At 42.0% G+C, this 23,943-nt stretch overlaps 1 protein-coding gene across 1 annotated transcript in view; it reads right to left on the bottom strand.

Moving 5' to 3' along the window:
* Positions 1-23,943, bottom strand: part of LOC306941928 (ankyrin repeat domain-containing protein 6-like) — a gene marked incomplete at its 3' end in the record, with an annotated part of 44,828 nt that overhangs the window by 17,571 nt on the left and 3,314 nt on the right. Inside the window, exons 2-10 of the mRNA XM_079527566.1 lie at positions 18,675-18,841; positions 15,633-15,731; positions 14,259-14,357; positions 10,282-10,380; positions 8,703-8,801; positions 7,421-7,498; positions 6,135-6,239; positions 4,926-5,060; positions 4,078-4,245 (exon numbers count right to left, since the gene is read on the bottom strand). Of these exons, the coding sequence (XP_079383692.1) occupies positions 4,078-4,245; positions 4,926-5,060; positions 6,135-6,239; positions 7,421-7,498; positions 8,703-8,801; positions 10,282-10,380; positions 14,259-14,357; positions 15,633-15,731; positions 18,675-18,841 (1,049 nt within the window). The remainder of the gene's footprint in view (positions 1-4,077; positions 4,246-4,925; positions 5,061-6,134; positions 6,240-7,420; positions 7,499-8,702; positions 8,802-10,281; positions 10,381-14,258; positions 14,358-15,632; positions 15,732-18,674; positions 18,842-23,943) is intronic.

Below are 23,943 nucleotides of genomic sequence, written 5' to 3'. Positions count from 1 at the left end.
GTCATGAGTTGTCACGACTCGAGTTGGCTTTGTCCGCGGCGTAACCGTCTTTAAATAAATACTTTAAGAAATGTCTATGAGAATAATGCATTGGGTTTCATTTCCTGGTCCAGGGTAGGAGGCGGGACTGCGGCGCTCTATAGAGCATCGCAGTCCCACCTCCTACCAGGGACCAGGAAATGATTCTCCGTTCATTTTCCTCATAGACATTTCAGAAAGTATTTATTTAAAGACGTTTACGCCGCGGACAAAGCCAACTCGAGTCGTGACAAATCATGACAACAAACAACATTTTTGGGGCCGAAAAAATAATTAGAAAGAAGAAAATAAACGGCAGGTTACAACACTTTCTTTGTTGTTTTTCTTCTTTGTAATTATTTGTTTGGTCCAAAATATTGTTTGTGTTGTCATGCACCCCATTCAACTGGTATCATGTATTGAATTGGCGAAATCATCCGTTATCAGCACGTTTGAATGGTGCCAAAATGTCCATAATGGCATCCTCACTGTTCAGTATGTCATTATCTGCGATTGTAGCATTGTCATTATCACTGATGTCCTGACGGAGGTGCGCCGTGTCTGGTGGCCATGAGCTACGAAGGCCACCAGACCCGACTCAGCGCCGTCCGAGTTACGTCCTGATAGGCAGAGAATAGTATATATTAGTAGCTCCTAGTTCCATGCACCGACAATAGTTGGAAATGACACGTCCACCAGGGGGAAACCTTGACCAGGCTATGTGGTGAGGATGCCAGTATGGACATTTTGGCACCATTCAAACGTACTGATAATGGATGATTTCGCCGTTCCAATGCAGAGATAACGGTCGAATCCACTGTGTCATGAGTTGTCACGACTCCAGTTGGCTTTGTCCGCGGTGTAACCGTCTTTAAATAAATACTTGTTGAAATGTCTATGGGAAAAATGCATTGGGATTCATTTCCTGGTCCATGGTAGGGGGCGGGACTGCGACGCTCTATATACACTGGATGAATGCTTGTCCCTACTTCAGTTATGTTTGTCAGCAGCAGCAACTCATCCTTGGAAACCCTCTGTCCTGGAGTCTCAGTCAAGCCATTGGTATGCATCAATGAAGTGAGTTCAGCTTTGTATGCTGCATTTATTGGTTGATTAATATGATATCTCAACTGTTTGCCTTGGAACTTCATAGCAAAGATGGTGATGTAATGCGCAGTGCACATAATCCACTTATTTAGTATTCAGGGAAATGCAGTATTTAACAGTGGCGTGCACAGACATTTAGAGGGGCAGGTGCTCAAGTTAAAAAAGGGCACCTTGTGCAGCGCGTGGAACCGGCCGGTTGCCTTAATCCATTTTGGGCGGGAACCCCTTTTGGTGTTAGCATTATGTTATGCTTTAGCTATTGAAAAATAGCAGATCTACAAGCTCATAGCGCGCCACCGAGTGGCGCGCTACGAGCTTGTAGGTCTGCTATTTTTGAAAAATCAAAAAAAAAAAAAGGAAAAAAAATGTTTTTTTTTTGTTTGTTTTTTCAAAAGGGCACATTGCCAAAAGGGCAGGGGGTGCTCTAGCACCCCCTAGTGTCTATCTGTGCACGCCACTGGTATTTAACCTCTAGTGAATGTTTGTTGTATGTTATTTGGTGTAATTGTTTGCCTGTTACTCTAATGTATTTAGTGGTATAGCTACCCTGCACGCACATGAGTGTCTGTATTAGGCCTAATTGCTGTTAATTGTTATGTTAAATGTGACGTCATTAATGTTGAATTGTATAATAATTATGTTTCTGTCTTTTATAGTACAACCGTGAAGCCTCACCAACTCAAATGCTCACGTGTGCAATGGAACAATAAAGGCTTTTAACGGAAAGTTCCTCTGTATATACTGTATGCATTCTTGCCGATGCACCATTGTGATGTTTTAATATCCTGCGTCTTGTTTATTTAAAGACCTTTTTAAGCGTTTAACTCGAGTTGTGACAAATCATGACAACACACACAATATTTTGGACCAAACAAATAATTACAAAGAAGAAAAACGGCAAAAAAAAATGTGTGTTGTCATGATTTGTCACAACTCGAGTTGGCTTTGTACGACGCTTAAAAGGTCTTTAAATAAACACTGTCTATGAGGAAAATGAACAGGGAATTATTTCCTGGGTCCTCGTAGGGGGCAGGACTGTGACACTCTATACCTTATACCTATACCTTATACATATAAGGTATATATATATATATATATATATATATATATATATACATACATACAATACTAATACTCACAAAAGCACCAACAAAAATAGCAGATGTACTTTGTAGAATCTATCCAGTGTACAGTATCACGTGGAATTATGTACAAACTAGGAGATAGAAGGGCACCATCTGGACTTACAGCAACACAACCTATACTTATCTTTTACCTGTATTTACTATTTATCCAGGGATTTGCTGCTCACACAGTCACACTATAACCATCTAACTATAAATGCAGTACGTCTGTAATCCACGTATCCACCGACTTCAAATTCGACACACGCGTTCCACACCCCCACAGGGAGTGCAGTGCCCGGCGTCGAGTCGGTCGGACCCACGGTTGTCCGGAACCGCCACAAAAGGCCTCTGCCCGGGCCGGGCCAGACTCCATATTTGGGCATGCCTTGACAAATAACTGTTATCATTCTGACGTCTGCATAGACTCCATATTTGGCCATGCCTGACAAAGAACTCTAATATATGGGCATAAAAGGGACAATACACACGGATAAGGGACACAGATAATATCTGGGTGGGGCATGCATTTCCAACTTGCATCGTTCCAAGTAGGCCAGTGCCCAACGGGCACCGCTGTAGAGGCCCCTGCACGGGCACCGTACTCTCGTATTACCAAAAACATGAAATGAAATGATTGCTGTTGAAATGGCAGGCACCCTGCAAGGGCAGCTGCTAAAGTCGTTCGGTATAGAGCGTCGCAGTCCCGCCCCCTACCATTTTTCCCATAGACATTTCAAAAAGTATTTATTTAAAGACGGTTACGCCGCGGACAAAGCCAACTCGAGTCGTGACAACTCATGACAACACAAACAATATTTTGGACCAAACAAATAATTACAAAGAAGAAAAACAACAAAAAAGGTGTTGTAACCTGCCGTTTTTTTCTTCTTTCTAATTATTTGTTCGGCCCAACATTTTTTGTTTGTTGTCATGATTTGTCACGACTCGAGTTGGCTTTGTCCGCGGCGTAAACGTCTTTAAATAAATACTTTCTGAAATGTCTATGAGGAAAATGAACGGAGAATAATTTCTTGGGGGCAGGACTGCGACACTCTATAGAGCGTCGCAGTCCCGCCCCCTACCATGGATTTTCCTCATAGACATTTCAAAAAGTATTTATTTAAAGACCTTTTAAGCCTCGTACAAAGCCAACTCTTGTCGTGACAACAAACATAAGTTTTCGGGACGAACAAATAATTAGAAAGAAGAAGAAAACGGCAGGTTACAACACTTTTTTTGTTGTTTTTCGTCTTTGTAATTATTTGTTTGGTCGAAAATATTGTGTTTGTTGTCATGATTTGTCACAACTCGAGTTGGCCTTGTACGACGCTTATAAGGTCTTTAAATAAATACGTTTTGAAATGTCTATGAGGAAAAATGCATTGGGAATTATTTCCTGGGCCTGGCGTCGTCATGACAAGGGGCGGGACTGCGACGCTCTATACATTTTGTGTAAGGAACTACATCTGGGCTCCATGATTTATAGATGTAACTAATTACTACCATAGAGTATATAAAAGGATAGAGACTGATCTGGCGCGAAGCTCCGCCCCCTCCGCTATTCATGTCAGTGGAAGTTGCTCAGTGGCGTTTTGAAGCACCCGGAAGACTGCCGGAAGTCCCTCCTCCGGACCTCAACTTTGAGGTCCGGGGTGACGTAGGGCAACCGAGCGCTCAACGTTAAAGCCCAGCTGCACGGGGTTTCCCGGTCATGAATCCACGGGTCCGCCTGTAGTCCCTCCTCCTACCACTAGGACCTAGAGCTTCAACGTTGAATAGCCTCACTGGCCCCTTGATTACTACTGTACATGTGTCAGTCATTCACCTGTCTAATGTTACCGTCCTTGTCCCGGTAGAGTGTGTAGAGCTGATAGGCTTTTCCCTCCAGTGGAGAGGGTATTTCTCCATTGTAGGAAGACGGCTCGTTCTTCCCGTTCTTCTTCTCTGAGAAGAGATCATTCTCACCTCTTCTGGAAGAGTCTTCTTCCAAAACCTGGCGTTTTATGAGACATCACGTCAAAGTAATAACTGTTACATGAATATATTCTATATCAATGAATTGACAAAAAAAAGGGTATTTGTGTAATTTTTCTTTTTTGAATAATCCACTCAATTAAATAATAATAATAAATAATTAAAGTCTGATTAACCACTTAACTCATTCATAGCTAAATTGCAGTAGCAATAGTTCAGCACCCGCCAACATAGATTTTTATTTTATTTATTTTTTTAAGATAAAAAGTAAAAATAAATAAAATATTTTTTTTTCCAATGTTAAAAATACGTTTTAAGTTAAATAAGTCCTTGGCAGTGATTGAGTTTTTATTAAAGGACCGCTTCAACCATTTTCAACCTATCTTCATATAATTGGTCCTCACGTAAATATACATTATGCGATGTCACCATGTATGTCTCTTTGGTCTGTGGACAGTTCAGAAATCTGCCTACCAGATGCATCATCGGAACGACTGGTCTAGACTCAGTATACAGACTAGAGCCCCCCCTCCACTCCGCTCCCCTCCCCGACGCGCCTCTGCACTGTTATAGGCTCGCGCAATACAAGGAAGTGGGCTTCCTATGAAAAATGTTCCATTGGGGGTGTCCCTGCAGGCTTTCATTTTTTGGAGACGAAAATAATAAATAAACCATGAGGCCATCGCTAGCTATACCCACCAGCTCTCTGAACCTGTGTCGGTGGCGGCTGTGGAGGCCTGTCCTGACGAGAGCCGTTCTGCTGACCAGCTGGTCACTACTGGGAGTGTCCTCCTCCTCCTCCTCCTCCTCTGCCAGAGAGCTGTCCTCCTGCTCCTGCTCAGAGTCGGGACACACAACCCAACCGAGAGGGGGAAGCGGTTAGAATATTTGAATCCATTTCGTCTACTCGGCCTGTGTCTCAGAGAGGAGGGCTGTGGTCAGTTCAGAAACCCAGTGACATCATCGGTGGGGAATCCAAGCTAATACTTTAGCTAAGGCTTTCTATCCTACAATAAATGTGCCACGTCTCTCTCACGTGTGCGTGTGTGTGTGTGTGTGTGTGTGTGCGCGCGTGCATGCATGCGTGCGTGCGTGCGTGCGTGTGTGCGTGCGTACGTGCGTGTGTGTGTGCGTGTACGGTTGTAATGCATGCACGTAACTCGAGAACTGTTCTCCCCACCAACTTCAAATTCGACACACACGTTCCACACCCCCACAGGGAGTGCAGTGCCCAGTGTCAAGTTGGTCGGACCCACAGTTGTCCAGAGCCGCCAGAAAAGGCTCTGGTCAGGCTCTGCCAGTGGACCTATAATGAGCCTAAGTCCCCTCACCGCAATTTCCAGCCTCAGCCAATTGATTGCCATGGCAACCCTTATTGATTTGACTTAACCAGTCCATGTTTCACAGTTAGTTTGCACTCTTCAGACACAGGCAGACAGACAGATACAGAGATCTCCATGTGGGACACAGACAGCCAGTTCAAATTGGTGCTATGACAACAGGTATTGCATACTACAGTATGGGCACAGAAGGGACACACTATAGTTAAAACGGGTGCTATGACAACGGGTATTATTGGGTTCCCAAGTTGCATCGTTCCCACGTAGGTCGGTGGCCGACGGGCACGTACAGGTCTAGTTCCTGGAAAGTTAGCATGCTAAAATGGAAGCCATTGTTCTTGCAATAAAAATAAACAATAAAGAATACAAAATATTGAAATCCTGTTGGTTGCTGCAGACCTCCCATGAGACACAGACCAAGTAGTAATTTATCTCATGAGCATTAGTGAGGACCGCTCCCCATATATATGAAGATACATTAGGTTGAAAATGGTTGAAAATCTTTGCTACAATGTTAAGTTGTTAGAATACAGGTTTTTTTTCTTTCTTTTCTGGCCAGCTTTCTCACTTTCTTTGGCAGTATTTCCACCCTGGTGACGGACTGGGTCCTGCGTTCGGCCTTCAGTTGTTCCCTCCGTTTCCTCACGGTTCGCCCTCGCAAGAAGCGATGTACCTGGACAACACATGTGCGAGTTAACCCTCTCGATATGTCATTACTAATTAGTAGGCATGTAACGATACACTCAACGCCTGATGGAGGGGAAAGGAACTGGTCGGAATAACGTGTTCCTTCCACGCGCTACGTCCAGCCACTCGGCCAGGGAAATTCCCCCCTGTCAGGTGAAAAGAAGCAGCTTGGACTCCTCATGCATAGAAGGAGGCATGAGGTCAGTCCGCTGCCCCCCCAGGTTGGCAGTGGAAGTGTAGCGCCCAGGATTACATTAGATAATTGGCACTGGGTGAAAAAAAACTGGGTTGCAAAACCGTGGAATAAAATATTATAAAAAAAGAGAGATATTGCCTGTTCCGTGAACTCGGTGAAATTGAAAACGAAGTTCACTTTTTTGTTTTACTGCTCTAAATATGACGACATAAGGGATATTTTTGGTTAATACGATGTCTTCTATCTGTGGGGATTTCCTAGATTTAAATGGAGATATGTTTTGCCAATGGGACTTTTGTCGCGGCAGATTTTATTTGTCAAGCGTCATGGGAAAGAAGACAGAGCACTCGATCTGTATAAATCTGAGTTGCAATGTAATGAATGATGTAATGTAAACATGCTGTAAATGCAATTGTGAAATGGTGTCTTATAAAACCCATGAGGGTTGCGGGCACATTGTGTGAAGGACACAAATAAATAAACAATCAAACTAATGCATGCACCACAGAGTCACTATAGAGCGTCGCAGTCCCGCCCCCTACCATGGCCCAGGAAATGATTCTCCGTTCATTTTCCTCATAGACATTTCGGAAAGTATTTATTTAAAGACGTTTACGCCGCGGACAAAGCCAACTCTTGTCGTGACAAATCATGACAACAAACAAAAAAATTCGGGCCAAACAAAGAATTAGAAAGTAGAAAAAAACGGCAGGTTACAACACTTTTTTTGTTGTTTTTCTTCTATTATTTGTTTGGTCCAAAATATTGTGTTTGTTGTCATGATTTGTCACGACTCGAGTTGGCTTCGTACGACGCTTAAAACGTCTTTAAATAAATACTTTTTGAAATGTCTATGGGAAAAATGCATTGTGATTCATTTCCTGGGCCAGGCGTCGTCATGAAAGGGGGCGGGACTGCAACGCTCTATATATAACGGTTGAGTGTAATGCGTGTGAAACACAAGCACCAACCTGTGGGGCTCTGGCCAGGAGGAGAGCTACATCTCTGTGGTTGTTATTCCTGGCTTTGTCCAGGGCTGACTTTCCTGCCTGGGGGAGGTATATAACGGCATGTAAGAACATGATTACGCCATTTACAATGACTTCTATTCCTTTTAATGTTTTGTCATATAGGCTTACAGCGCAAACACCCATTTGTGGGTCACGGACACATTTTATGCGTCAAAAGTAAATAATATCGGCCCAGGCGGTGACGTAACCGTCTGGGCACCCGACTGGTAATCCAGTCGCAGTGTGCCGCGGGTTCGACTCCCGAGCCCGACACGGCCTTTACTGCATGTCTTCCCCCATCTTTCTCCCGTTTCCTGTCAGCCTACTGTCTGTCCCTTCAAAAAACCAATAAAAGGCGTAAGCCGCAAAAAAATATCTTAAAAAAAATAAAAAAATAAAAAGTAAATAAATATGTCCAGCTTTTATAGTGTATGTTCTCAAACGTACACATTACAACATTAAATTCCCATTGACGATGATAAGAGCGCCCCTCACTTCACACAGGTGTGATTTTTTCCCCAACATTTTGTTTTTAATGACTCATTTCAAAACCTTTTCAAAAAACAGTCTACATTTTTCATGAATTAAAAACAAATTCAATGATGACTTTTCAAAATAATTTCATGAACAAATGATATATAAAAATCCCACCTGTGTGAAGTGAGGGCGGTAATATATTAAAGTCTAACGCATGTTGATTAGGTGACGTAATGGTGATGTAAAACAAACGGTGCCAACACAAACATTAAACGCCATTAACAAATTAAAAGACAATATGAGGGACAATATGACGTAAATTTTCCCTTCATTGTCAATGGCGTTTTTAAAACAAACATTGAACTAAAGACAAACATTAAACCTGTATATACGGTATAGGAGGGGCTAGCGCCCCTCAAAAATCTAAGAAATTCCATACATTTTGAAAACAAATGTTTAATAAGTAGTGAAAATAGCCATAGATCTGCTATTTTTATATTTACTGGGTCTCCAGCTAAAACGTTTGGAAGAAACCATGTTGCTTTGTAATGTTTTGTATCGAAACATGAATGTAGGGGTGTAGGCATTTCATTGAACTAGTCAATTTAACCGATGGGGAAGGTATGTTGAACTAATCAATTGTGAAAATACACAATTTTATTGTAAATAAAACCCCAATAGCCAACAATACAATGCCTAATAGGCAAATGTTGACAAATGACTGAAGCTAGATCTCTAGATTTCTCTGTAAAGAATCCGTACGTACACAGTTTTTGACGTTGCCGTCAGTCCCAGCCTCCAGTAAAAGCTGAACCGTCTTCTTATGGTTGAGGGCAGCAGCAACATGGAGGGCCGTGTCCCCTGCCTGGGGAAAGTCAAAATATAAGAAAGTGCATTTGGGTCTATCGGCAGAGTTAACAGGGTTGGAGCTCAGGGAGAGATGAGGGTGATTTTTGCGCCATTTCGTCTAAAAGCACCACATTTTTGGGCATGCTCTAACAGCTGGCCACCTTTCGAGGTCGCCACAGCGAACCCCCCTAGTTTGACACATCACATGCTACTTAAAGCATAATGAAATTTAGAAAAAAAATATGTATACACACATACACATACATATACTGTATATGTTTTAATGGTGGCCATATGGATTTGGCATACTTTCCATATTTGGCATCTGGTATACACAATGGCACGTAGGCCTATCCATACGTTTGTTAATGCTTAAATGAAAATAATAATCCCTACATAACATAATCAGCAATTATAATTTGCGAACGGGAACCCCTTTTGGTGTTTTAAGCATTATGTTATACTTTAGCTATTGAAAAACAAATCGTGAAAATGTGGCGCAAATCTTTGAATAGCCTACCGGTATATATATTCTTTCAGAGCGTTTTTAACTCATATCTTTGCTTCTGGGGGGGTCCCTGGAACAACATATTTTCACTGGTTTAATTAGCCTGCAGATATACAACACCTGGTTGAATTAGCCTGCAGATATACAACACCTGGTTTCATTAGCCTGCAGATATACAACACCTGGTTTCATTAGCCTGCAGATATACAACACCTGGTTTAATTAGCCTGCAGATATACAACACCTGGTTTCATTAGCCTGCAGATATACAACACCTGGTTTAATTAGCCTGCAGATATACAACACCTGGTTTCATTAGCCTGCAGATATACAACACCTGGTTTCATTAGCCTGCAGATATACAACACCTGGTTTAATTAGCCTGCAGATATACAACACCTTGTTTCATTAGCCTGCAGATATACAACACCTGGTTTCATTAGCCTGCAGATATACAACACCTGGTTTCATTAGCCTGCAGATATACAACACCTGGTTTCATTAGCCTGCAGATATACAACACCTGGTTTCATTAGCCTGCAGATATACAACACCTGGTTTCATTAGCCTGCAGATATACAACACCTGGTTTAATTAGCCTGCAGATATACAACACCTGGTTTCATTAGCCTGCAGATATACAACACCTGGTTCCATTAGCCTGCAGATATAAAACACCTGGTTTAATTAGCCTGCAGATATACAACACCTGGTTTCATTAGCCTGCAGATATACAACACCTGGTTTCATTAGCCTGCAGATATACAACACCTGGTTTCATTAGCCTGCAGATATACAACACCTGGTTTCATTAGCCTGCAGATATACAACACCTGGTTTCATTAGCCTCCAGATATACAACACCTGGTTTCATTAGCCTGCAGATATACAACACCTGGTTTAATTAGCCTGCAGATATACAACACCTGGTTTAATTAGCCTGCAGATATACAACACCTGGTTTAATTAGCCTGCAGATATACAACACCTGGTTTTTCTTGGATACAGAGCACAGCGTTCCCAGGAGAATCTTCACTATGGTCAGATTGTTGTAGCGAGCAGCCACGTGCAAACATGTATCGCCCACCTGAAACCAAAATGATTCCGATTCAGACACACTTTATTTGTGTAATACCTGTGTACATGCATAAAGATTAAAGAAAATGAAATGCAGTTCCTCTACACCAGGGTTCCCCAATAGGCGGCCCGCGGGCCATTTGCGGCCCGCGGAGCGCCCCCTGGCGGCCCGCGGAAGAATTTCAAAAAAAAAAAAAAAAAAAAAAAAAAAACCCAGATATAAATGGCATTAAATGGGGGTCAGTAGCCTATGCATGTCAAACTGGGCATCCTTTTCAAATGGGGTCCTGCCCTGAAAATGAATTTTCAGGGCAAGACCTCGACCTCACACGTGCGGACTCGGCCCCCAGCCTGGTACCCTAGTCAAAATATGGCCCTCGAGGAAAATTAATTGGGGAACCCTGCTCTACACTCACAGCGCAATAAAAGGCATCAGACATCCAAACATTCATTATAAAAAATAAAAACGGTTACTAAGAAGTCATTTTTGCATTTTGGGGATGGCTATTGCATACTGTACTGTACTTAGGAATATTGAGCTGATTAATTCAACTCTGATCATTTAGTAAACATTCAGATCACTCATGGTAGCATCGATCCTCACAAATCCTGTTTTCAGGTACCTAATTTATATATGGTACGTCATTCCATTTACTGATGATAATGACTGAGTCTTTGGGCTCCATTTTCGTCACCCCTTTAACATCCCTAAACTTCTTTGCCTTTTTTTTTTTTTACTATTTTGCAAAACATTTTTGAATAGTTAAAATGGCCAGTCTACAAGCTCACTAACGTGTCAATGTAGATTGGCTAGTTGAACTATTAAAAAATGTTTTTTCAAAATAGTAAAAAAAAGGCAAAGAAGTTTAGGGATAATGGCTCGTAGGCCTATACCGATATTTGCTCCGATTATGCTGTCGGGAGCATTTTTGGCGCTCGCCGACAAAAAACCCCGAGGTTTTGCTCGCTGTGTGTGAAAAGCTCTGCGAGAAGATATAGCGCCGATGAAAGTGCTCGCCGACGCCTTCCCGAGCGTTGCTGAATATCAAGCAAGTTTGATATTTGGCTCTGTCGCCGACTGGACATCGTACAGTATGAAATGGGTTGCGATCACGTCCCGAGAAGTCCTGTATTACAGCCAATGAGAGCACAGGACAGCTGTGCTCACTGCTCACCGCACTGCTGTCTGTCTGTCTGTCTGTCTGTCTGTCTGTCATATAATTTTTATATATAATAGATATAATAGATAACCATTATTCCTTGGGTAAATCCCTGTCCTGTGTCGTACATGGTAGCATTAGCCCAATGTTGCTGTTAAATAAACCATAACCAAATAATTTCACTTGAATAATGTTGATAAAAACCGCATCGGAGCAACTTTTGGACCTCGTAAGCTCTCTCTCTGTGTGTGTGTGTGTGTGTGTGTGTGTGTGTGTGTGTGTGTGCGCGCGCGGAGAGAGACGGAGAGAGAGACGGAGAGTTATTTCATGAAAATCAAGAATTAACGTCCTGTCTCACTGCAGCCCACGTAGGCTACACTACACGCTGTCAGTCACAAACATTTCGCCGTGTAGCCTGGTGGCATGCACACAGAGAGAGAGAGAGAGAGAGAGAGAGAGAGAGATGGAGAGAGGGAGAGAGAGAGAGAGGGGCGTCCTCTGTGTCGGTCTCGCACTCGTATCACAGCATCATGGGATGTAAAAATGATCAAATAAAAACAAATTAATATCGGGTCTGGATCGCATCTTGGTGAACTCTTGCAGTGTGTGATGCCTAGTCTGCGACCAATCGTTTAGTGTGAAAGCCACAAAGATATAATGACAGACGATTAAAAAAAAAAGACTTCTAGTCATTTTTACTAGTTGACTAGTTGCCTAGTTTACTAGTCGACTAGTTGACTAGTTGTTTAACTACCTATTATGTAAAAAAAAAAATTGTTGTAAATATTTGTAAATTTAAAAACGGTGTACATTGGTGACTATAACTATAATCTACCTGATCTTGAGGCCTACAAAATCGGGAAAATAAAATAATAAAAAAATAAACCTTTTTTTTTTCTTTTTTCTTATCAACTAGTCAACTAGTACCAACAAGGTCGACTAGTGGATTTACTAGTCGACTAGTTGCTTAATGCCCTAGTGTGAAATACACTAGGGCAACTAGTCAACTAGTACCAACAAGGTCGACTAGTGGATTTACTAGTCGACTAGTAAACTAGTCGACTAGTTGCTTAATGCCCTAGTGTGAAATACATAACGATCTGATGACTCGCCGACAACTGTAAAACTCCTACAGTGTGTAGGGGCCATAAGGGGTTTAGCGGTGACGAAAATGGAGCCCTTTGTCTTTTCTTTCTCTGACCAAACCTCAGTTCAACAGACTGTATCAATCAAAAGTATACATAATCAGTCTAAAAAATAAAACAGCCTACAGTGCATGTTTGTTTGTTTTTCATTATAATGTAAAAAAAAAAGAGCAAAATATAAGCATCTTATTTGCTACCAAGGCACATAAGACTCGAGGGCAGATAAGACAAAATGATTGAAATCCCAAACACAGACTATAGACATGGACCAGTGTTTTCGTCGACTAAAACGAAGGCGTAAAATGTCCGTCGACTACCTTTTTCCACTGACGAAAACTCAATGGAAACTACATGAAAACTAAGCTATGATGACTAAAACTAAGACTAAATATGCTGACGATTTTGTGAACAAAAAATAGCCGATCTACAGATCTGCTGGGAATAGCAGATCTGAGCTTGTATATCTGCTATTCCCAGCAAGTGTAAAATCAGTCATTACGACAACATCAAGGACCGCCAAAATACATTTTAGTTGACTAAATCAACTGTAGATTCAGTCGACTAAAACTAGACTAACACTAAAACATTCCAGTTGACTAAAATGTGACTAAAGAAACTAAATGAAAACTATTCAAGAGACTATGACAAAAACAAAAAATAGAAATTTGCTGCCAAAAACAACACTGCATGCCACACATGTAATGCGCGTCTCCAGGTTTACTTCGGAATAGCGCGTCGCAGTCGCGCCCCCGACGAGAGCCCGGAAGACAATTTCCAATACTTTTTTTCCCTCCCCCCATAGACGTTTGTTTCATAAAGTATTTATCTAAAGACCTGTAAGTCTCGCTCAAAGCCAACTCGGATCGTGACCCATGACAACAAACCCATTTTTTTGGGGGACAAACAAATAATTAGAAGGAAAACAAGCCCAAATTGATTAAATCAATTAATTACCAGCTGCATTATTATTATCTGTGGGTCTGCTGCTGACGTTATGCCACTTTTTAGCTGCGCTCCGCTGTTATGCTCAAATTAATGGCCCTAAAGAATTCTGAGGCAACATGGCTGGAGACGAGGCAGCCAATCGGAACTGCCCGACTAGCCATGCCGTGCAGACGATGGGATGTTATGGGTTGTTGCCAGTGGTGGCAACTGTCGTGACAGAAATAAGCTAAGCAGCCTCCAAAAACCAAACCAGGCAAGTAACTGTGAATGAATCCACGTTAGGCTGGAAATATGCAGACTTGGCAACACTCAGCAGAAAGACTAGCGGTGTCCGTCTACCGGTCGCAAGTTTCCCAGGTAAACACTGACCTGCCACTTCTACGAAGCAGCTGGTAAAAAACGGCAGGGTACGACACTTTTTTTGTTGTTGTTTTTCATTTTTCTAATTATTTGTCGGCCCCCAAAAAATTTTTTGTTTGTTGTCATGAATTGTCACGATCCGAGTTGGCTTTGACCGAGGGGTTCCCAAAAGGACTCCCCCCCCCCCCCCCCCCCCGCTAGTCACACACTGTTTAATGTTGTTTATGCAGCCATCCATCATGGATGCATGGCTGCATGTGCTTCATGGACTCACTCACATGGTTCTTGGTGTCTGGCCCGGAGCCTCCCAGGAGAAGGACCCGAGTCGCCTGAGCGTGACAGTTCTGGCAGGCCAGGTGTAGGGCCGTGTTTCCTGCCTGAGAGAGAGAGAGAGAGAGAGAGAGAGAGAGAGGACGACAACATGAGTGTTTGTTGTTTTTTAGGCCTCACTCACACGCAAGACACACTTGTGTCCTGTGTCTTCTTGTGTGTCAATGGCCGCCTCAATGCATTTCCAATGGGAGTCACATGGTTTCATGACACAACATTGTTGCATGGCTGACGATCTACAAGTAGATCGTCTATTACGACGGCATCAAGGCCCGCCAAAATACATTTTAGTCGACTAAATCAACTGTAGATTTGATTTTGACTAAAATCTCATGATAGTCGACTAAAACTAGACTAACACTAAGAGATTCCTGGTGACTAAAATGAAAAAAACGAAACTAAATGAAAACTATTCAAGAGACTATGACTAAAAAAACTAAAATCAAAATTTGCTGCCAAAAACAACACTGCCCCACAGTAGATGTATGAATGAGCACTGAGCAGCTGTGTGAGGGGAAATCGACGCGTTCTCACTCCCATAAATTCAACGCTTGGTCAGGTATCTTTTGAGTCGTACGTGTGCTGCTGAGGCAGAGCACTCCCCGAGTCTATAAAGCCCTGTAACCACACCAAAGAGTCAAGAGGGTTTTAGCGGTGTGATATGTCCTGTTGCACGTTGACACACGTTGACCCTAGTGATTCAACGCATGGAATTCACCTTTAGCTAACCCCCGCCCTCTCCCACTTAGACACTCCCACTTGGACACTTGGCTCATTCATTCCAATGTATAAATGTCATGGATTTTACACATTAAATACTGGTTCATTTTTGGAACCAGACCTTTAAAATCTGCCATATGCCCTGGAAAAATATGTGCATGGCATTTCTTTTTTAAAACAATGTTTTATCATAATATGATAAAACATTGTTTTATAGTATATATATATATATATCGTTTTCCTATATTATAGGAAAACTATTGGTGGAGAGGTTTGTCTACTCTAACCCATGTTATGCTTAGCTGTGATTGGACCATAGCAGTTTGGGGAGGGGCTTAGCTATAGGTCAATTCAATGGCCCAAACCACACCAAAGGGTCGAGACGGTTTCAGCGTTAACTCCTTGCAACCGTTTGGACCCAAGGAGTTGCATGGTGACCCTTTGGTGTGGTTAGGGCTTAACTCATCATTTTAAAGACCCCCCACCAAGCCAAATAACCCTGAGATTGTATAGAAATGGAACCAAATGGACCCTTTTGTATACTCTCTCATTCCATTTTCACAGTTGCACACTAATATAACCGCACTCTCATCGTAACTTACCTTGTTCTTGATGTGGACGTCAGCCCCTGCCTTCACCAGCAGCTTCACACACTGACAGAAACCATGCCACGCCACCTCATGAAGCGCTGTGTTACCATCCTAGCGGAGTCACGCACGCACACACACACAATACACACACATGCACACACACGCGCAAAAAAAAGAATATTGATATTATTACCTAATCTGTAAGCTCACAACACACGATTCTTTCTTGTAAATCTTTGACAGTGACATTCCCCCATCCTTTTCCGATATGTAAAGGTTTTACATACAGTAGGCTGTATCTTTTTGCATTTCTGAAAATGTGTTTTTTTTGCCGTTGAATACAAATAGTTTGTGAACCAGTGGCTGTTTAACAGTGGTTCCCAAAGTGGGGTCCGGGGACCCCCAGGGGTCCTTGAGTGAGTTCCAGGGGGTCCCCATGCTAAATGATAGTTTGGAACCAAATGGACCCTTACAGTACAGGACATCTATGGAAAATACAGGGTCAACCTCAATCTAATTGCAAAAAACCCAAACTCAGCTGATTTTGCATCTTCAATATATCCTGAATAACAGAAAAAAAGTTGCCTGGAATTGTTGAGGGGAAAGTGTTGAAAATGGCCTGTACAGTATGGCCACCATTGACATCCTATTATAAGGCAATATTTTCTAAATTTCCTTATGCTTTGAGTAGCATGTGACATATCAAACTAGGGGGTTTTCATGATGCTGAAGCCATTCAGCATTAGTTTTGCACAAAAACACTCATTGGGCTAGATTTTGCCATAGCAACTTGCTCAAATGTGATGATGTCAGCACATTTGAGCAAGTTGCTATGGCAAAATTTAGAAAATATTGCCTTATAATAGGATGTCAATGGTGGCCATACTGTACAGGCCATTTTCAACACTTTCCCCTCAGACAATTCCAGGCAACTTTTTTTCTGTTATTCAGGATATATTGAAGATGCAAAATCAGCTGAGTTTGGGTTTTTTGCAATTAGATTGAGGTCAAATTACATTATTACTGGACTATTATGAGACTGTAACTCTGAGGGCAGTATTATGCATGTCTTAAGTACCAGGTCTTATGACTTAACTTAAGACCTGGAGGCGTGGTCAATGCTGTTTGGCCACTCAGAATAGCCAAATGGCATTGATCACGCCTCCAGGTCTTAAGTTAAGTAATAAGACCTGGTACTTAAGACACGCATAATACTGCCCTCTGAGAGTGTACAAATGGAACCAAATGGACCCATTAGGGTCCATTTGGTTCCATTTGTACACTCTCAGAGTTAAATTAACAATGATTTTTACAATATAAATTGGGGGTCCCAGAGATAGAAATGCCATTCAATGGGGGTCCGTAGACTAATATGCATGTCAAACTGGGGGTCCTTAAAATTAAACGGGTTTAGAAGCCATAAAAATCTGCAGGGGGTGCCTGGCATATATTTTCAAATGGGGGGACCGCTGGGCTAATTAGTGTCAATTTGGGGGTCCTTGACATGAAAAAGTTTCAACCAGTGGTCCTTGAGGGGGTTCCAAGTGGTCCCCAGCTAAATGATGGAGAGTTGGTGGGGCACTTATTAGATCTTTTACTCTTGAGAGTGTATAACATTAAACCAAATGGGGACCATTTGGTTTCATTTTACGCTCTCAAGAGTTATATTACTATCAAACATCTGCATTTCTTTATTTACAACTAGTCTACACAATTAGAGAATGTGAAATAATTGTTATTTTGATATTGCCTGTTATCTCGCCTAAATGGTACCAACATCAACGATAACAAAATATTCTTTAGTTTTGTATCTTGAAACGCTAAATGTCATCAAATGGTGGTCCGTGGCTCAAATGCTTTACACATTTATTGCGGTTTAAGTTGTTTGATCGTGAAAATAACTTTGCTGCGGGAGTTTTCCCACTAAGCCTTTGAAGAATAACCCGTTCGTGTACGTATAGGTCCGTTTCACGAAAGTTTGCCTTCACGCATTCTGGACGGAAACCCCTTTTGGTGTTTTAAGCATTATGCTATGCTTTAGCTATTGATCTAGCTATTTAGCTATTGATCTGCAGATCTACAAGCTCATAGCTCGGCACCGAGTGCCGCGCTATGCACTTGTAGTTCTGCTATTTTTTATGTGACGCAAATCTTTGAATATATATTCTTTCAGAGCAAACGTTTTTAACTCAAATCTTTGCTTCTGGGGGGATCCCTGGAACAACATATTTTCAGATGGGGGTCGGTGGCCAAATACATATAGTTTCTGAGGTTCTTGACATGAAATATTGAGCACCACTGATATAGAAACATAGGTATTTCAGAAAACTTACAGGATTTAGAAGACATTTTATACATTTCGAAGTCAGCTCTAAATGGGTTAAAATAGTGCTAATCGCTTGTCATAGCCTCGGAAAATATTCCAAAATCCCGATCAACAACAAGAAGAAATAATGTGGTCTCGATGTGAAAAGTGGTTGAAAACCACTGTTAATATATACCTCTCTGACTGTTGTTGTTTTTGTCGACTAAAACTAAGGCGAAAAATGTTCGTCGACTACCTTTTTCCACTGACGAAAACTAAATGGAAACTTTAATGAAAACTAAGCTATGATGACTAAAACTAAGACTAAATGTATTGACAATTTCGTCAACCGCTAAAAGCTAGACTAAAATGCTAGGAAGGGGACTAGTGGACAAGAGATCCAGTACAAGTCCTTTTACATTTGGTTGCATGCTGAAAATAGCCGATCTACTGTGAGCTTGTAGATCGGCTATTTTCAGCAAGTGTAAAAACAGTCATTACGACGGCATCAAGGCCCGCCAAAACACATTTTAGCCGACTAAATCAACTGTAGATTTAGTCGACTAAAATCGTATGACATTTAGTCGACTAAAACTAGACTAACACTAAAACATTCCAGGTGACTACTAAAATGTGACTAAATGAAACGAAATGAAAACTATTCAAGAGACTATATATGACTAAAACTAAAAATAGAAATTTTCTGCCAAAAAAAAACAAAAAACAACACCAACAACACTGCCTCTCACCCGGTCCTGCAGGTCCATGGCACATCCTCCCTGGACCAGGGCAGACATGGTGTCATGGTGGCCCACCGTGGCTGCCCTGTGTAGGGCCGTCTGGTGGCCCTGGGCGGGGTGGAGGGGTGGTGGAGGGGCGTGGTGGTGGACGAGAGCCTGCTCACTCATCATCGCTGCTGTTATGGACAAGCGCACGCACGCACGCACGCACGCACGCACACACGCACACACGCACACACGCACACACACACACACACACACACACACACACACACACACAAAGAGCAGATTAGGCCGGTGGGCCACAACTGTACAATGATGCTACCTTAGAATACACCTATATAGAGCGTCGCAGTCCCGCCTCCTACCCTGGACCAGGAAATAAAACCCAATGCATTATTCTCATAGACATTTCTTAAAGTATTTATTTAAAGACGGTTACGCCGCGGACAAAGCCAACTCGAGTCGTGACAACTCATGACAACACAAACAATATTTTGGACCAAACAAATAATTAGAAAGAAGAAAAAAACGGCAGGTTACAACACTTTTTTTGTTGTTTTTCTTCTTTGTAATTATTTGTTTGGTCCAAAATATTGTTTGTGTTGTCATGAGTTGTCACGACTCGAGTTGGCTTTGTCCGCGGCGTAACCGTCTTTAAATAAATACTTTAAGAAATGTCTATGAGAATAATGCATTGGGTTTAATTTCCTGGTCCAGGGTAGGAGGCGGGACTGCGACGCTCTATAGAGCGTCGCAGTCCCTCCCCCTTTCATGACGACGCCACGCCCAGGAAATGATTCCCAATGCATTTTTCCCATAGACATTTCAAAAAGTATTTATTTAAAGACGGTTACGCCGCGGACAAAGCCAACTCGAGTCGTGACAACTCATGACAACAAACACAATATTTTGGACCAAACAAATAATTACAAAGAAGAAAAACAACAAAAAAAGTGTTGTAACGTGCCGTTTTTTTCTTCTTTCTAATTATTTGTTAGGCCCAAAAATTGTGTTTGGGGGCGGGACTGAGACGTTCTATAGAGCATCGCAGTCCCGCCCCCTTTCATGACGACGCCAGGCCCAGGAAATAATTCCCAATGCATTTTTCCTCATAGACATTTCAAAAAGTATTTATTTAAAGACCTTTTAAGCGTCGTACAAAGCCAACTCGAGTCTTGACAAATCATGACAATAAACACAATATTTTGGACCAAACAAATAATTACAAAGAAGAAAAACAAGAAAAGAAGTGTTGTAACCTGCCGTTTTTCTTCTTTCTAATTATTTGTTCGGCCCAAAAAAAATGTGTTTGTTGTCATGATTTCTCACAACTCGAGTTGGCTTTGTACGAGGCTTAAAAGGTCTTTAAATAAATACTTTTTGAAATGTCTATGAGGAAAATTAATGGTGAATCATTTCCTGGGCCCTGATAGGGGGCGGGACTGCGACGCTCTATTGACAAGAGCATTTAAACATAATTGCCTTGACATTAGCTATAGCGTCAACAAGCACCAGCTGGACAGACACACAGACACGCACACACACAGTCCCCTTTCAAAATGATGATATCACAAACAACAAAACAGTATTGTAAAAGAACAACTGCTGTAGTCTACTGCAAGAAACTACGGGCATGCAAATGTCATGTGAGCCACTACGTGTGTGCGTGCATGTCTGTGTGTTCCAGCCTTGTGCCTGCCGTGAGTCTGTGTCTGTTTGAGAGTGCAGCTGTGTGTGTGTGTGTGTGTGTGTGTGTGTGTGTGTGTGTGTGTGTGTGTGTGTGTGTGTGTGTGTGTGTGTGTGTGTGTGTGTGTGTGTGTGTGTGTGTGTCTCTGTCTGTCTGTCTGTCTGTCTGTCTGGGTTACGAACAGCTGCAATACCGCTGCATGGGTGACCTGTGTGCTTGCGTGCGTGCGTGCGCGCGTGCTTGCGTGCGTGCGTGCGTGCGTGTGCACACTGAGCATGCTCCCACATGAGCATGAGTGCACCATGAGGCTGAATTAACAGTAGTAAACAACATTTAATCCATGCATGTGGAAGGAAGGCATAGAAACCTGGATCCCACACTAAACGATGCCCCAGCTGGGCAACAGCAGCAGAGGCAGCTGAAGCACATTGCAAAATAAATATGTAATATATGATGCTCTTATGATTACCAGCTGCAGTGGTACAGTATCCTGTACCTGTACATGTACATGTACATAATGGCCGAGTCACTGACATCGTACCTATAGTAGAAATAGGGGCTCACAGGCAGTGTTGTTTTCGTCGACTAAAACTATGATGACAAATGTCCGTCGACTACTTTTTTTCACCGACAAAAACTAAATGGAAACTAAATGAAAACGTAGCTATGATGACTAAAACTAAGAATAAATATATTGACAATTTCGTCAACAGATAAAAACTAGAGTAAAATGTTAGGAAGGGACTATAGTGGACAAGAGATCCAGTATAAGTCATTTTACACTTGGTTGCATGCTGGAAATAGCTGATCGCGTTGTGAGATTGTAGATCGGCTATTTTCAGCATGTGTAAAAACAGTCATTACGACGGCATCAAGGCCCGCCAAAATGCATTTTAGTCGACTAAATCAACTGTAGATTTAGTCGACTAAAATCTTATGATATTTAATCGACTAAAACTAGAGTAGCATTCCGGGTGACTAAAATATGACTAAAACTAAATGAAGTTGTATTCCAAAGACTATATGACTAAACTAAAATAGAAATGTGCTGCCAAAAACAACACTGCTCACAGGTTCCCCTGATGTGCCGCGCGTTAATGAGCAACCCCTCCTCCTTTCAGTGTGTTTGAACTTTGAAGATATAAGCGTGTCCTTTGAGCAAGTTGCATGCCAAATCAACCGTTATCAGCACCTTCGAATACGGGAATACGAGACTGCTCGCCCCTTTACCAACTCAACCCCGCTATTTTTTTTAATGTAGTTAACAGTTCATTTAGTATTTCCCTCCCTCTCTGAAATCTGAAATGATCTTGTATACAGATTTATGTGATTGCATAGTAGTCGATCTCTATACTCTGTAAAATTTAGAAAGAACAACATGTCACAGAGACGGTGACTGCTTAATTAAGTTAATTTAGGACCTTCTAGCAGTTAATTTCGTTTTATTAATCACATTTCTTCCATGTTTTGTAATGGCATCATCATGCTATTAGAGTGAACTTAACAATGATACATTAATATGATAATACCTTTTAAATAATCACAAACATGAATTATGTTTGTTATTTACAGCTAGGTAGAGTAGTGGGGCGAGATGGAAAAGGGGCGAGATGACCTGTTACCGAATACGGCCTATGGCCAAACTGGCATACTCACCCTTGGCTGAACGTCATTTCCAACTCTATTGTCGGCGCATGGAAACTAGGGGCTACTAATATATACTATTGTCTGCCTATCGGGACGTAACTCGGACGGCGCTGAGTCGGCTCTGGTGGCCGTCGCAGCGCTCGCTCGGCTAGCGCCTCGGTGCCTCGCGTGGCTCAAGGCCACCAGACACGGCGCGCCTCCGTCATTGACATCAGTGACACAACAATACCATTATCACCCGTCACAATAGGTGATAATGACATACTGAAACAGTGAGTATGCCAGTATGGCCATATTGGCCGTATTCGAAGGTGCTGATAACGGTTGATTCTGTGTATTTAATACAGTGATAACGGGTGAATGGGGTGCAGCGTGCCATCGGTGTGTGAATGGGTCAATGAAACTACATCATTGTAAAGTAAGTGCTTTGGATAAAGGTAAACTGTTACGATAGACATGCATGCAGACCATTTTCCAACCACAATGTAGATCTTTGACAGACATAAACCAGCCTAGTTTTGTTTAATGTTGGACTAATAAATGTGTAATTGTGGCAATTGTTTTTTTTTTTAAAGAGTAGCTGTCGGTATACTGTACAATGCATATTCATCTAGATTCTGGAACGATGAGGAGAATCTGAAAATAATATAATACAGTAATCTAGACATTTTCAATTCTCTCATTCCTATGGTCAGGGCGGCTCCTCCTGTCCACATGTCCGAAGTGCCCTTGGGCAAGACACTGAACCCTACATTGCCTCCAATGAGTCGGTCGGTGTGAGCTCGCCACCGTCGGTGTGTGAATGTGGGAACTTAAGTGAGGACGCTGGCGTCGACTGTTCGCCGCTTCACCTCCCAAATGTATGACTGAATGAACCATTGTAAAGCGCTTAATTGAGCACTTGGAAAAGCGCTATAAAAATGCAATTATTCATTATAATAAATGCAATAGGCCTATCTCACAGCCCGTTTTTCACGCCCACTTCCGGTAAATAGTGGTGACTTTAACATGGGCATTTACACGTTTTTTTCTCTGGAGAAGCTAAGTACATTTTCTAATGTAAAAATGTGACAGACCAATATTATTATGAAGCAAACAAGATGGTAAATCAGCTCGAACAGATAGAACAAACCTTACCTTGAGAAAACAAAAGTTGTAGACTTCTTAAATTACCTCTGTTAACATGAAGCGTCTATGGAGTGACGTCACGCTATCACCACTAACCCCAAAAGGGGGCGTATTAAGGGGGGCGGGGAAATTCTGTGAGATAGGCTTATTCATCAGTACAAGGCCGATCACTAGGCCTTCTCAACGCATTTCATCCCATTTGTCTAATAATATATGCTGGTTATCCTGCTCCCGTCATGTTAAGCGCCTGACCCACATGACAAAGGATTTCCATGTGATCCGTGGCCGCCATACAGAGTGAGATTATAGGCTGTATGTACTGTACAAGCTATAGGGGCCAGACACTAATCTCCGGTCCTCGTAATGAACGGTGTCTTCTTGACCCCGCGTTGTGTGGACACATTAACCCATTTAGACCCGAGGACGATTCTAAAAATTCTAAATAGACAATATTCTGAAAAACCTATGATTCTGGGTCAGTCGTTCTCAATATTCTGAAAAACCGTATCTCAATATTCTGAAAAACCTATGATTCTGGGTCAGTCGTTCTCAATATTCTGAAAAACCGTATCTCAATATTCTGAAAAACCTATGATTCTGGGTCAGTCGTTCTCAATATTCTGAAAAACCGTATCTCAATATTCTGAAAAACCTATGATTCTGTGTCAGTCGTTCTCAATATTCTGAAAAACCGTATCTCAATATTCTGAAAAACCTATGATTCTGGGTCAGTCATTCTCAAACAATGTCATGTCAAGGACTCGCAGAAATATATGTAATTGACCGCCGACCCCCCCATCTGAAAATATGTTG

This window comes from Electrona antarctica (genome assembly GCF_951216825.1).
Source record: "Electrona antarctica genome assembly, chromosome: 18".
Classification (NCBI taxonomy): domain Eukaryota; kingdom Metazoa; phylum Chordata; class Actinopteri; order Myctophiformes; family Myctophidae; genus Electrona; species Electrona antarctica.
Note: the sequence above shows the minus strand (reverse complement) of the source record. Positions and strands in the feature narration are given on the sequence as shown.